This window comes from Tenrec ecaudatus, chromosome 9, assembly GCF_050624435.1.
Source record: "Tenrec ecaudatus isolate mTenEca1 chromosome 9, mTenEca1.hap1, whole genome shotgun sequence".
In the NCBI taxonomy this organism is placed as follows: Eukaryota; Metazoa; Chordata; class Mammalia; order Afrosoricida; family Tenrecidae; genus Tenrec; species Tenrec ecaudatus.
In genome coordinates this window covers 91,863,129-91,879,390 of record NC_134538.1, presented here as the reverse complement: position 1 = coordinate 91,879,390, position 16,262 = coordinate 91,863,129, and the positions used below count along the sequence as shown (strand labels likewise).

Genomic DNA, 16,262 nt, shown 5'->3' with positions numbered 1-16,262 from the left:
ATCAATGAAACACACAATATTCCTCTGATTCCTTGAGGCTTCCTCATCCCCCACTATCATAGCCCCAGCGTCGCTTCTCATTTCAGAGTAGACCGAAACATGTACACAGGTATAGATAAGAGATGGGAGCCCATGACACAGGGAATCCAGGGGTGGGAATAGTGATACTAGAAGGGTAGGGTGAAGGTGGGGAGAGGAAGGGAGAAAGGAGGAACCGATCTCAATGATGGACACATAACCGTGCACCCCTCTGCAGGGGGAAGAACAACAGCAAACATGGGGGGAGGGAGACAGCAGTCGGTGTGAGAGATGAAAATATTAATAACCTACAATCTATCAAGGGGCCAGGAGGTGGTGGGAGGATAAAAACAAGAGCTGATACGAAGAGCTCAACAGAAAATAAATATTCAGAAAAGAATGAAAGCACATATGTACAAGCATGCCTGATGCAATCGGTGTCTGGATTAGAACAAAAGTTGTAAGAGTCTGCGATAAATGAGCTTTTATTAAAAATAAATAAATAAAGGTCTGCCTCGAGCATTATGCTCTTGTGGATACCATCTCTATTGGAACAAATTGGCAACAGTAACTTGACGTATTAGGTAGCAACCTTAGAGAACAGTGAATTTAGTTAGGCAAACTATAAACTAAAAGGAGGGAAGTTCTTCATCGACTGAATGAAATCTCCCTAAGCTACAAGGTAGAACTAAAACCTACCCAGATGTTACCACTCGAGGGAAGCATCAGAGCCAGTCCTGAACCTCAAATGCCAGTGGTGTGCTTTCCTGTGGTTGGTCACCCACGGGTGTGACTGTGCTCATCCCAATGGGGTGCACTCTATCCTGCTCAGTAATTAAACAAAACCAGTCAATGAATTGATGTTTTCCTCTGGACCCCAAAGGATCTGGTACGAGAAGGTTGACATCAAACTAAACGTTTACTTTTAGTGTTTATTTTTATAAATAGCAGGTAAGATAAAAAGAAATGATACAAATCACTGAGAGCTTTATTAGATAAAAATACGAAAATGTAAAAATACTGTTTCTTGACAGATCCTTCACTTGGTTCCATACATTTCTGAAGTAGGTCTTCCATCTTTTTAAGTCTTCCCCGGCTAAGATTTTACACTCTTTATTTTATGCTACCTCAAAACAACAGTCTTGTCATCCCCTCAGTGGTCAAATTCTGTACATTTCCTAGGTTCTTTGAATTTAGGGAACAAAAAGTAGTATAAAGGGGGCAAACTCCGAACTGTAGGGTGAATTGGGTAAAGTTTCACATTGCCCTAGCCTCTGGACTGACCTCTCTGAATCTAACTGGCACGGCCGATCCCCTTGAAGGAGCTGAAGCTCTTTCACTGACGAGATGGGGCCATTTTTTATGGCATGCTGACAGCCGTGTCAGGGGATCTGTTAAGGGCCCCCTTCCCCTAAGAGAAGCACATTCCTGAGAGCACTTCTCCGCAGCGCCCACGGATGGCAGACAGTGTTTAACCATGCTCTGTTTAGAAGAAGCACGTGCATGTGTGAGCTGGAATTCCAGCATCGGTTATTTTTTACTCACTCTTGTGAACTACATTCTAAAATGCAAGACAAAAACCCTGCTGATGCTTCTAATGACAGTTGAGATAAGAGTCCTAGAGGTCGGCTCGAGAAATTTCCAAATATCTCTGACTGGGCTGGGGGCTGACCTCCTTGACTTCCGAAGGGGTGAGGGACGGGCTCTCTCCCACCGTACTGTTCAGTTTGTGCTAGTGAAGCGTCCCCTGAGAACATCCAAATGTGTCTGGTTTCTGGATCATGTCTCAGCCGCTTGGCTATGCCACCTGAACCCACTGCCGGTTTTAGCAGGTCTATGTTCGACCTTCTTTACTCATCACGATAAGCAGAAACGGTAGTACCTTTCAAGCCAGCGTGGATCTAGAATACTAATTTGCAAATACAGATTCCGTTTCCATGGTGTGAGCTCCAATGAATTAAACTCCAACTCATCTAGACCTTTTAGGGCAGAGTAGCACTGTGCTACTTAGCTTTTGTGTCAACTCGCTCCATCGGGACTATAAATCTTGGGGGCAGACAATCTCAGTCGCTTGTGAAATAGCTGGTGTGTGGGAATCACTGATCTTTTGGATAACAGCCCAGTGCTTAACCCACTGTGCCACTACGGCTGCTTGTGATTTGAGGGGCAACTGAAATCCATACTGGACGATGAGATCACAACATAGATTAAATTAGAAACTTTTATTAAGGATAGATCAGACAATGTCATTAAAGGGGGAAAATAAGCAAGTAAGAAAATACCCAAAGATAGGAAAAAGTGGATGCGAAGAAAGGGCAGACAGAGAAGGAAACAAAGAACCTGAAGCCACTGAGTATTTCACACTCAAAATAATTTCGACATTCATCAACAGAGAACATCTGGTACACTGAAAAAAAAATTCTCATAGCTGCTATTTGGAAGGCTCTTAACAAATCCATTCATTAAAAGCCCTTTCAGAGTTCAAGATTGCTTTGAAGCATATCATTGTTTAAACCTCATTAATAAGGGTAGGGTTTTCCCAAGCCCCAGTTTTGCAAGTAACACTATGATGTAGATCCAGCTGGGCCTAAGAGAGGGTGCTGCTATCTCACCCATCTAACATGGCATGACTCAGCAAGAGAACTCATAAAACCCTGTAGCGAGGCCACACACTGGAAGAGTGCACTGGTGTTTGTTACAAACAACAGGGAAGCAGAAAGACAAGATGCTTCTGCGACCAAAGATCTTCTTTCTTGAAGCAGCAATGAAAGATGAGCATGTTAACCAAAATTAAAATACATTTGAGAAAATAGAGTGGCCCTATGTTCCTTTCAACCCTTTTATCTGCAGGGTGCTTTTCGAGTTTAATGGGAGTTCAGAATGCCCACAAAATGTAGACCACGGTACTGCCAGCACCGCAGACTGCACTGGAGAAGGACAGCATGTTGGCAGCAATAACACCCCTCAAGCTTGCCACATTTTAACCTGCCTTTCAATTTAGGATAAGGATGCAGGCAAATGGGATTTTTCATTTTGTTTTGTTTGTTTGTTTTCAAATGGGGTTTTACAGAAGCATCAGCCTTAAATAAAATATCTGCGTAGTAATTATCAACAGATTTATTATTATATATGTATATATACATATATATACATACATATATATATATATCTATCACCACCTGTGATACTTAGGTTTTACATCAGCTTGGCTAGGCTAGGATTCTCAGTGGTTTGTCCTAACTTTACCTAATATAATGTAATCACAGCAAATCAGTTGTAATTCTCCACGATTGGGTAAAGTTAAGGTGGACTGAAGCATCCTTATTCAGATGCCAGTCCTGATGCAACTGATTAAGAGGAATTTTCCTCAGGGGTAGGATCAGCCGGCAGTAGAAGCGAACACGTTGAGAAATCGTGCATGCTTTTCGCTGGGAATGGTTCGCCAACCTCCAGTTCTCTGGACTTGAGCAAATGGCCCGTCATATTGCCGACAGATCGTGGGAGTCATCAGCAGCCTGTCATCGTATATGCCAATCTTGAGTTTATTCACCTTTGCAGCCACAAGCGTGAATTGCTGTCCTTGGATTCAGGCAACAGCCTGTGGTTTTCCTACTGATCGTCTACGAGTCCACAGCTCCTTGAGTCAGGCGAAGCGTTCAGCCATTATAACCCTTGACTCAGTCTGGGAAACTGCTCGACCTTGAACTTGCCCCCTTCTATAACTGTGTGAGCCATTTTCTTGATATAACTTTGTTGGCTATACATACCTGTAATAGGATCATTGGTTTTGCTTCTACAGAGGACACAGCCTAAGATCCTACTTAGTCCATATATACAATGATAATAAACATTACAAAATTCTTGCCTGACAGGTGGAGGCTCTTAGCAAAAATACTGTGTACAGTTTCTCTACCATATCAATATCTTAGAACATTATCTTAGCATTACAGCAAAACCCATGCTATTATACTGAAAATGGGTCACTGTAAGTATGACCTTTTTGCTGTAGTTTTACAATTTAGAAATGTGCTTTTGGATGCATAGAATCTCAGAATGAATCTTTAATCACATCCAATTGCACAATTTATAGAGGATTCAAAGGACAAAAATCAAAACTTCAAAATCAGGAATATCGGTGAAATGTCACGACAGTTCTAACTCAGAATGTCATATTCAATTTCACACAATTCTATCTAGGAAAACAAAGGAGAATCACAATATAAAACACCCCTACTGCAATAGGAACCTGAAGTATGACAGTGTAACTCTCTTGCTGTGTTAGGTAGGGTTGTCTAGAAAACCAAAACCATTGACGCTCATATATGTGTAAGAAAGAATTTTATATCAAGAAGGCATCGCAGCCCAGTCCAGTTCTAGTTCATGGGTCCTTTCCTCACCAGAGCCATCTTCAGAGTCACGTAGTGGAAGGCCCAGTGACACACAAAGGTAAAGCGAAATGCAGGAAAATCACCAGCTGCCCAAGGTCAGTGAGAATTTGGGAGGGTGGGTCTCAGAGTCAGCAGCCCACATGGGCCACCTATGAAGGCAGAGAGTCCCAGCAAGAGTGGAGGCAAGGAGTAAGAGCTAGAATTTTCCAATGTCATTCTTATAAAAAGACCACATCCCAAAGGAGACATCATCAGCTGTGATCAGCCTGTTATTGGCTCTTTGCCATGTTCCCACCAACCATGAATTCACGTGCCTCTGTACCCACTGATCTGTGATCTCCCTCCTTCCTGCATCTCCTCTATCATTGCCCTGAAGCTATGGGAACCTGAGTCTGAAGAGGGCTCTGACTCGCTTCGGACCCATGACTCGATTTGGACTGGGCTGGGATGGCTTCATGACACACAATTACTTCTTGATATATAGTTCTTCTGTATACATATATGAATGTCCCAGGTTTTATTTCTCTCGATAACCCAACCGAACATATCAAGCAATAGAACTAATAGCATACTGTGATGGATCAGTAAACACCGTGAAAATCATTTAACTCCTTTAAATGTGTAGTATTGATAAATGCATGTGGGCATCTGCATACACTGATAAACATTTATGTACACATTCACTTTCTTATTCTTTCCTGGAAGTAACTCAGTATGAAACCAAGTAACTTCAAAGTCTGTATCCATTTTTCTGAAGTATCTGAGCAATATTTTTCATGATAGAGTTGAGTCTACAGGAATGGCAGACAAGAGAGTCCACAATCAGGACAAAAGTCAGCTCTCTTACCTTCCACAGGTCTGGGGTGCCTTCTACCAGTTTGGCTTTGGTTTGACAGTATTGCAGAGCCAATTGCAAACATTCAGTTCCAAAGTCCAAGTCATAGTCACTACACTTGTGAGGGAGGAAAATAATAAAGGAGTTAGAAAGCTAAAATACCAGCTAAATAAAATGTTTTGGTTCACAATTGATTGTAAATAGGAAACGAAATGCACAGATAATCCACAAATGATTTAGCTAGCTGCTGACTAGTCAAAGTACCTAATATCTTGCCTACTACTTAAAAACAGGAAGAATATTAACAAGGATGTCACAATCATTACTCGGGGTTTCTCACTTTCGTGACAGTTTCAGGTGTCAGATAGATCTAATCCTTTGTTCTCGGGGCTTTGAAGTCAGTTTTCCAAATGTGTTTATAAAGTGCCTGAATGTTTGACTGAGGACTGCTATATGCAAAATCCAGTGAGAACAAATATATGGAATTATAGAACTCAAATGCTTTATTCTATTCATATCAAGATCATAATTCCCTTATCATTTAAGAATTTAAAATCTGAATGTATGTTTTTCAAGAATTTCTACTTTGAGATTATTATTCTGTATATGGAAACTGCTCAGACTTTCATTGTGAGAAAAATGCTGAAATCCCTCAAAGATTGAGTACAATATAAGTAGCACTGTTGAGCAGTACCATCAAAATAGCTGCCCAATGACAGGAAGCAGGCTGCTGTCGGCTCAAGTCCTGATGGCCCCATGTGTGTGAGATGGCCCATGTGTGTGAGATGGCCCATGTGTGTGAGATGGCCCCATGTGTGTGAGATGGCCCATGTGTGTGAGATGGCCCATGTGTGTGAGATGACCCCATGTGTGTGAGATGGCCCATGTGTGAGAGATGGCCCATGTGTGCGAGATGGCCCATGTGTGCGAGATGGCCCATGTGTGGGATGACCCATGTGTGTGAGATGGCCCCATGTGTGTGAGAGGACCCTATGTGTGTGAGATGGCCCATGTGTGCGAGATGGCCCTGGGCCTTCATTGGCTGCTGTGTGAAACGTCCCTCAGCAGGGCTTTCTTCCACAGCCTCTAAGTGAGCACCAAGCCCATTAGCCATTTGCACCTCCCAGAGATGCTGACTGAACAATGATATCATGTATTATGCCTGAATGATACTCACCGAGTGCCTACCACTTCTAAGCTTTGTCTTACTTATGAACAATAAAGATAAGTGAGATATGTACTGCATTCTCAGCAACTTCACAGCGCAGGCGGGGGTATAAAAGTTAGTCTGCCATAGAGCACGATGGAAAGAGCCCTCTAACCGTGTCCAGAGCAGCCACTGGAGAGAATACTTAAGCACTTAGAGCGCTGCCATCAGATCTGACACTGAAGCCCATAATCAACCACCGCCACCTAAAGAACTCATAAAATCCAAGCTGTCATCAATAATTAAATGGAACAGAAAATTCAGATTAAATCAACAATCAAGAAAATGCTTTTATATGAAAGGTCAAAAACAAAAATAAACAATAAGCAATTTCAAGGAAATAGGAATTGTGCAGTGTAAGGAATTATTATTTGCTGCAACGGGTAAAATATTTGCAAACAAAATAAGATAGGATAATATGAGAAAAATTTAGAAAATGTGAGTCAAAAAGTAAATTAGATTATTTGCCCCTAAACCCAAAATCCAAAGAAAGTATTTATAGGTAAGAAACAAAAAGAAAAATAAACAAATAATTGTTTAAATAAGTATTTAAACAATTGAAAACACATTGGGAAACACAGTGAAACGCATGAGTTTCCAAAATCATAAAACAAAGAGGAGAGTGGATGTAACTGATGAAAATATACTAAATTTAATTTAGAGATAGATATCCTAGGCATCGTGAGCTGAAATTGGACTGGGCAGGCCTCTTTGGAATAGGGTCATTGCCTGGTCTATAAGCCAAGAACCGAAAATGAACGGGTGCCACGGCCTTCATCACCTTTGAAGAGCACATTCTTGTCTTAATAGGATAATACCCATATTGACACAGGAAGAGCAGGTAATACAGCTGCTAGTCAAATTTTCGCACCCACTCCAAAGAGGCCACAATTGAAGAAACTGAATATTTTAACCAAGTTCTGTAGTTTGAAATTGATCACACATGCATCAAGATGCAGTTGTATTAATGTTAACTGGAACACAAATATCAGAAATGAAGTAATGTTATATGTAAAGTATGGCCTTTGTGATGAGAGCCATGCCATTCACATGACAAAAATTTATAAAATCAAGGACCTGTTCAACACAACTATCCTTTTTCAACAAGGTAAGCTATTACTATATGGATGGATCTTATAAACTAAATGCACAGGATTCAAATAAACTATTTCTCTGCAAAAAGACAGAGAGAATATTCCATATCAATCAAGACAAGATCGGGGGCTGAACGTGAAACTATTGATTGCTCATATTCAAGTTTAAATCAAAGATGAAAAAATGTAAGCAAGCCTGCAAACACTGATGTATGACGCTGAGTATATCCCATCTGAATTTAGGGACCATCTCAAGAATACATCTCAAAAATAAATCTCTCTTGACACATTGATGAGTTGTGGGATGACATCCAGAAATCATTAAAGGGTTTTTTGAGGATCTTTAAAGTGATGTCAGAGGAAACTCTCAGACTCACTCTGGACTTAGAGTAAAAGATGATTAAATAAAGCACTGAGAAGATTTCAAAATGCTACCTTATTAAAAGCATTATAATAAAATTATTTTATACTAAAACTATTATAAAGAAATGTCCAACACTTCACTGTCAATTTGTCATGCTGCCGTGGCTAGGTGTTGTTACGTGCTAAGAGCTATGTCACTGATATTTTCAGATACCAGCAGGTCACCCGAGTGAAGAGGTGTGAGTGGAGGCTCAGACTCAGAACAGACTGCTATGATGGAGCAGGCTGTCCACTTCTGAGGGATTGGCCACTGCAGACCGTACAGGTGGCATGCGGGTCTTGTCAGATACTGAAAGGGTCGTAGATAGCAGCGCACCAATGTCAGATACCGTGCCAAAGGTGAGCCCACAGGCAGCAAGGCACTCAAAATATGACTCAGGAAGAGCTGATTTTTCAATGTAAATGACATGGATGGCTGTAGGAGTAAAGCCTTTGAGGCATTAATCTATGATGAGGCATAACGTAAAGTAATTGTTCCACGGAAGTGAGTGGATCTGAGCCCTCTGTACTGCTGTGTGGATTAATTAGCTGTTAACAGTCCTTCTCACTGTACAAACCTATCCTCTATCATAAGTGTCCTAGTTTCATTTTTCTAGAGAACCCTGCCTAACACATCCGCAAAACCAAAAATACAATTTAGAGTCTATACCATCTGAATGTCAAAACATCTCAAGACCAAATGTGCTGCATTGAGCACTAACGACAGAAAAGCTGAGGAGCTGTGGGATGACTTCAAGAATATGATTCGTGATGAAAGCAAAATGTCATTTAAAAATGGGAAAGAAAAGATCAAAGTGGATGTCAAAAGCGACTTTATCATTTCTTCCATTTACCTCAGTTACTCAATGATTAAGAGCAAATTTCAAAGTAAACAAGCTGAACAGACAATTTCAAAAGCAGCCCGAGAAGATGAAGTCAAGAGTTATAATGAAATTTGCAAAGACCTAGAGTTAGAAAACCAAAAAAGAACATGCTCAGCATGTCTGAAACTGAAAGAACTCAAGAAAAATCCAAGTCTCCAGCTACAGTCTTGAAAGATTCCATGGGCAAAATATTGTCAAATGCAGAAAGCATCAAAAGAAGATGGAAAGACGATACAGAGTCACTGCGCCAAAGCAGTCAGTCAACATTCAGCCACGGCAACAGACAAGATATGATCAAGAACTAAGGGTCCTGAAGGAAGCACTCTGGCAGAACTCCTTCCAAGACTGACTTGTTTTTTCTTCTAGAACTCAAAGGTATTTTCAATATTCTTCACCAGCACCATAATTCAAATTGGTGAATGGATGAATTGACGAATTCTTCTGCAGTCCTTTATATTTATTGGCCAGTTTTTGCATACATATGATGTAACTGAAAGCACCATGGCTTGGGGCAGGCACACTGTAATTCTCAAAGTCGTATCTTTGCTCTGTAACACTTTAATATCCATAATCTGTTGGGTCATCTTTCTTTGGAATGAGCATAAATATGGATCTATTCCAGTTGGTGGGCTAGGGACCTGCTGTTTGATTTTTTTGGGGGGGGGGGGGGCATAGCGAAGTGAGTATGTCCAGCATTGGTGCCGTATCCATTTGCTTAAATAACTGAATTGGGATATGTCAATTCTAGAAAGCTTTTTTTTTTTTTTCCAATGACCTTAGTGCAGCTTGAACTTCTTCCTCTGGTTCAGCAGTTCTCAACCTGTGGGTCGCAACCCCTTTGGGGGTCTAACAGCCCTTTCATGGGGGTCGCCCGATTCATAATAGCAAATTACAGTTATGAAGTATCAATGGAAATAATGTCATATTTGGGGGGTCACCACAACTTGAAGAACTATATTAAAGGGTCACAGCATTAGGAAGGTCGAGAACCACTGCTCTAGTTCTTGATCATCTGATATTATTAATAAAAAACATGAATTCTGAAAAATCCTTCTTGGTCTGTTTACGGAGTGCATTTTTGACATCTTTTTTGATACTGCATGAACTTTTCAATATTTTCCCCATAGAATCTTTCACCATTGAACTCTAATCTTGTTTTCTGTTTGTTTGCTTTTGGTTTGTTTCAGTTCTTTCGGCTTGAGACCTGCTGCTTATGTACATCCCTCTGGCTTTCTAAGTCCAGATCACTGCACATTCCATTATGTTAGGATCGTTGGTGTCTTTGGGGACTATGAACGACATGCATGAAACACCACCTGCTCTGGGGGCATCCTCACAATTGCTGTGTTGGAGCCCATTGTTGCAGCCACTGTGTCACTCCATTTAGTTGAGGGACGTCCTCCTTTTTGCTGCCCTGCTATTTTAACAAGTGTGATGCTCTTCTCCAGGGACTGGGCCCTCCTGATAACATCCAAAGTACATGAGAGGTAGTCTCTCTATCTTTACTTCCAAGGCGTTTTCTGGCTGTACTTCTTCCAAGACAAAACTGCTTGTTCTGTGGCAGTTCAGTACTATTACTTGCTAGCACCACACTTCAAATGCATGGATTCTTCTTTGTTCTTCCTTATTCAATGTCTAACTTTCACATGCATATGAGGTGACTGAACACATCAGGACTGGAGTCAGCTTATCTTAGTCCTCAAAACAATATACTTGCTTTTCAACGCTTTGAAGAGACCTGTGCAGCAGATTTGCCTTTGACCTCTTGTCTGCTGCTTCCCCTGATTGTGAATTGCATTGATTGTGGATTCAAGTAAAAAAATATCCTTGACAACTTCAATCTTTTCTCCATTATCATGGTTCAGTTGTGAGTATTGTTGTATTCTTTCCGTTGAGTTAAAATCCATACTATCGGCTACAATCCTTGATCTTCGTCAGCAAATACTTCAAGTACTCCTCACTTTCAGTAAACAAGATTGTTAATACGCCTTCCTCCAACACTGATGTCACTTTTTTTCAAATAATCCAGCTTCTCTGATTATTTGCTGAGCACACAGATTGAATTAGGATGGTGAGCGGTAATAATCCTGATGCACACCTTCCTTGAATTTAACCCATGCACGATTCCCTTGTTCTGTTTGTGGATCTACCTCCTGGTCCATGTACAGATTCCTCATGAGCACAATTAAGTGCTTTGGAATTCTCATTCTTTTCAAGGTTATCCATGATCTGCTATGATTCACACATTCTTAGTGCGGATGCCTTTGCATAATCAATAAAATACAAGTAAACTTTTTTTCCTCCTCCCCCTCCAAGTAAACATCGTTTGGGTGTTTTCTGTTTTCAGCCATGATCCATCTGACATTAGTAGTGTTATCCCTTGTTCCACATCCTCTTCTGAATCCGGTCTGAATTTCTGGCAGCTCCCTATCAACGTACTGCTAAAACCATTGTTGGATGATCTTCAGCAAAATTTTACTTCCTTGTGATATTGATGGAATTGATCTGTAATTTGCACAATCCTTTGGGTCACATTTCTTTGGACTGGGCACAAATATGGATCTCTTCCAGCCAGTTGGCCAAGTAGCCATCTTAAAATATCATAGCAGAAACAAGTGAGTGCCTCCCATGTTTCATCAGTTTATTGAAACATTACCACTGGTATTCCATTAATTCCTGAGACTTCTTTGTGGCAAGTGCTTTCAGTGCAACTTGGACTTCTTCCTTCAGAATCATCAGTTCTTGATCATTGCAAGAGATATCTTGCAACGGTTGTACCAAATATAATTAGTCAACATTCAACCATTGTGTGGGTCTCCGTATGGCTCCTCCAGCTCCAGGGCTCTGGCTCCATCAGCTTAGATCTATGTGGCTTGTCAACAGGAATGTCTCGCAGGGAGATGAAGCAGAGTGTCTGGGTGTGACCTCTAGTGAGCTATTCATCTTCATCGCCCCTCCAAATGGGATCATCAAGCTGCGACCTGATTGAGAGACTAACCTCCACTCTTAATAGCCTCAGATTGACACCAGATTATGTAACTATCACATAGAGTGTCTGAGATAACTAACTCTCCTTCAAACTGCTTTGTGGATTGGCTGTGGCAGCTTTGACCCATGTGCAACATCTGAGTAGCAGGCAGGAGGGCAGCCACCAACCAAGGCAGAGTTCCTACGACCATAGAAGAACAGGGAGCTGGTTCAAATGCACAACCACATTTAAAGCCTCTCTCTATCATAGCTGTGAAAACCCACTTGCCTAAACTAGTCTAGAAGCTAAATCCAGAGTCAGGGAACAAAGAAGTAAACCCTACTGACCCTGCGGCTATGGAAAGGATGTGTAATTATAAGACGGCTTCAGAGAACTGAACAATCAGAATCAATATTTTCCCTCTAACATGCCGTATGACTGAAAAAATGTGTTTGAAAAGCTGCCTCTTGACTATTGTGCCTTAGGAATTGGAGCACCACTTTAAAGGGACTGGACTGGGATATTTACTGGGGAATCTCTAGGTTTATTATCTTTTAGACTCTCTTCGTGGACTAGACAAACTCTCTGCCCTCCGCTAAAGAGGGCGTCAAACTTCCAGGAATTGGACAGCGGGTTGAGAGTGAGGCCCTGGGTTGTGTACTCAGTCGTCAGTACACAACTGACAATGCCTATTAACTGCTGCTGTCAACACGGTACCCAGGCATTGAACTACTGTGCCTGCTGTTCTCCCGGTCAAAAGCAATGTCTCATTCAATTCCACCTACCTCCTTAGGATTGGCCCAAGACAATTTAGAAACTTCACTGCTTTTTCAAACAACGTTCAACCCAAACTCTTTATTTTCCACTCCCTTAACTCACTCACAAGGTGCCCTGGTGGTTTTGTGGGTTAGCCATTGGGCTGCTGCTAACCACAAAGTGGTTGGTTCAAGCCTGCCCATCACTCCTCCAGAGAAAGATGAGACTGCTTGCTCCTGGAAAGCTTTACAGTCTCAGAAACTAGACCGGGGTTAGTTTCTGTGACTGGGACTTGACACAATGATAGGGGTTGTCTTGTTGTTGCTTTGTTGGTGCCGTGTGGTTTCCACTCACTTATGTTTCAGAGTACCTGGTGCTAGCAGGTACTGAGTATTGTGAGACTTCTATTGTTGACGATTTTAATCTTTGCTTTCCCCACTACTGACATAGAGTTTATCAGATGCCAGCTTTCTGTCTTTTATTATTTCCTTGTTTATCTTCGGTATTGTCACCTTTCCTATTTTCTTTGTTCTTGTAGGTTTATCTGGATTTTAATCCCTTTGATAAGGTTTGAAAGGTGAGGAAAAAATGGATAAATGTTCAGTCTATTATCTTTATCCAAAAACAAGATAACATACAATTTAATTTGATCAATGTTCCCAGTTATTTTCCATAAAGTGCTTTCACTGTACGATACAGCCTATAAGGCTGTGAAAGAGTGGTTAACATGAGATAAATTAATACAATTCAAAGAGAAACCTCAGAAACAATTTTGTGCATAATGTGGTTATTTTTCTGGGAATAGATTCCACAACTTTGAAAGATTGCTCCTATATATATTAAAAATGTAGGAATAAGTGTGTTATGGTAATCATGTAATGGTCCGTGAATACAAATAACCTAATTGCATATCCTTCCAGCCTTAGCATCATTCACAATATTATTTTTGCAAGGTAGTCTGGGAAATCTGCCCAACAAAGAACAATACATACATTAGAGGGAGACTACATCAAAGACATGCAGGCACAGGTTTGTCACCCTGCAGTTCTAGACCCACACTCAGAAAGTCCCACGTAGACACAAAATGGGCGATCTTACAATCAGGGAAACAATGAACACCTGCATTCAATTTATCTTCCCAAAATCAAATTTGAATCCCTTTGCATACATTTATATTGTTCGAATTAGGCAACGTGGGGTAGAATTGCCTGAGAGACAGCTATCCAAGAAGCAGTGTTCTCACAACATATCAGATCGTCGCAGGAGTAAACAACCTCTGAGGAGGAGTCCGCATGAGACCATCACGACACACACCCGTCTGGAAACAACGAAGCACAAGTCGGCTCGCAGATTTAGCCCTCCCACAGAAGCCATTCCGCAAATGTGCATCGAGCTTAATCCATAGGAAGCTTTTAAATTCTTGTCAGCAAAAAATGAAAGAGAACAACAACAAAAACCTAGGCTTCTATTCAAATTTTTGCCGGTTCTGCCCAAATCCACTTTGAACACAGAAGTAAACATCCTCCATATCTATCTCTTGAACATTATACAAATGACGTATCTTTTTCTGCAGCCAAATAATGTCGGGGAAGAATTATTAAATTTACAAATTAATAAATTGCATTACTTACATCATCAATTTCATAGATTTGTCACATGTAATATATTTAACCCAAAATAAGAAAGTAAGAAAAAAAGTAAAACCTTATCATCAATATTCAACCTTCTTTAAACGCATGCAGTGAAAACTGTTACATGTCGGCTGCTATCCCATCGAGAGTTTTTGAGAAAGCAAATCCAGAAATATAAAGCACAGAGTGTAGATGCAGAAATTATTTCAATAGCAAAAGGAGTTGAAAAAATTAATAATCAAGTTGGATAATGTAGAATGAAGAGCAGATTAATTGGTTAGACTAGGAATATGGTGTGCTGAGTAGACGGATCCCTGAGTCATATGGTCCTTCGATTAACACTTGTGTGAACACCCACCACACTGCTTTCCACGGTGCGGTACGTGTTACAGTCCGACCAGCACTGTCTGATGGTTCCAGTCTCTCCAAATCCACTCCAGAATTTTCTATTGCGTTTTCGGTTGTTAATGTTGCCGTCAGTGGCAGTTTGAGGCAGTATTTCATCACTGTTTTAGTTTGTATTTCTGCTACGGCAAGTGGTCGAGAGCAATTTTTTCATGTTTGTTAGCTGCCTACATGTCATTTTTTCTGAATTGTCTCTTCGTGACTTCTGCCCATTTTCTAATTGGATTACTTGTACTTTTCTCTAGTTTACCCACACGAACACACTGACCAATCCCCTCTGTGAGTGCCACACATGCCCTGTCTGTACAGGCCCACCCAGTCATCTGGTGGGTGTTGCAGAGACGTGGATAGAAAGGCCAGATGAAGACATTCCACTCCACCGCACTACGTCACCAGTATCTCACATACCAGCAGGGTTAGTCATGGTGGACTGGTTTCAGTGGAGATTCCAGACTAAGATAAAATAGAAAGGCAGGCCTCAGAATGTACTTCAAAAACTTAGGCAATCAAATCCTATAGATCACAATAAAATAATGTCAAAGATGGTGCTGAAAGATAAATCCCTTGACTGGAGGTCTCTCAAAGTAACATGTGGTGTCAACAATAGAGGAAAGTGGAACGATGATCCTGGAGATAAGCAAGATTGAGAACATTCCATGCGGTTATGCGTTTGCCATGAATCAAAGTCGATTGCAAAGAATCTAAAAATAATATATGAGAACACAATTCAATGAAAAGTAATTAACTAAAATATATGCAATAATAATTACACTCAAAATAATGTTTTGCATAAAAGCAAGTCACAGAAAATAATCCCCATTATAATGATATTTTAAAATTTTTTAAACCAAGCAAATCTACATAATAATATTTTACAAACAGTTACTTATGTGATAAAACTAGGAAAGGCAAGGACAACATTCACATGCATTTAAGACGTTATAGGAAGGGAAGGAAGACAATCAGGAATGAGATGTAAACAGGAAAGGGTACACACAAGACATTAACTAAGATATGGGTGATATTTTATCTCATAAACTGGGTTATTGATACCTATCACATGTCTTAAGTGAATCAGTATATATCGCAAATATTAAATAAGATAGCATAACAAGCACACATGCACACAAAAGGCTTCCAGTAGGCCACTGAGGGAGCCCTGGTGTCTTCGTGGTTATGGATTGGACTGGAACCTGCAAGATCCTCAGTTGGGAGCCATAAAATATACACTAGGAATTCTGATCTTGTTATTCCCATCCATCGTGAAAAGTATCTGAAACTTCCGGTGTCAAATCTCTGTGCCGATTTATCTCTTTTGTGTCCATGTTGAATAAATCAAATGAGGTATTATACTTTGAGAATTTCAATAGAATACAGATATTGGGTGCTCATCTGAACCTCGCAGTTATTTAAAGAATATGTCTAACCCTCAACCCCTGCTAAGGAAGCATCAATTATTGTTTTACTCTGTCAACCTCCCCACCCTTCCCTAGTCCAATCACTGTTGATTGAACCATTTTGGGAGGTAACCCCAGGTCACCAAGTCATCTGATGGTCAATAGTTTAATGTACGAGTGAATTGACTAAAAAAGAAAGCAGTGTAAGGTAGCCCACGTTTCTTAATTCAGTTAGCCTAAGGTACTTAATGCTTTCTTTACTCTTTTATAACTCACT

The 16,262-nt window shown here is 40.6% G+C and overlaps 1 protein-coding gene across 1 annotated transcript in view; it reads right to left on the bottom strand.

The window, feature by feature from the left end:
- The window catches only part of CRPPA (CDP-L-ribitol pyrophosphorylase A), a 304,763-nt gene that overhangs the window by 228,978 nt on the left and 59,523 nt on the right, over positions 1-16,262 (bottom strand). The window contains exon 4 of the mRNA XM_075558343.1: positions 5,254-5,358. Coding sequence (XP_075414458.1) covers positions 5,254-5,358 — 105 coding nt within the window. The remainder of the gene's footprint in view (positions 1-5,253; positions 5,359-16,262) is intronic.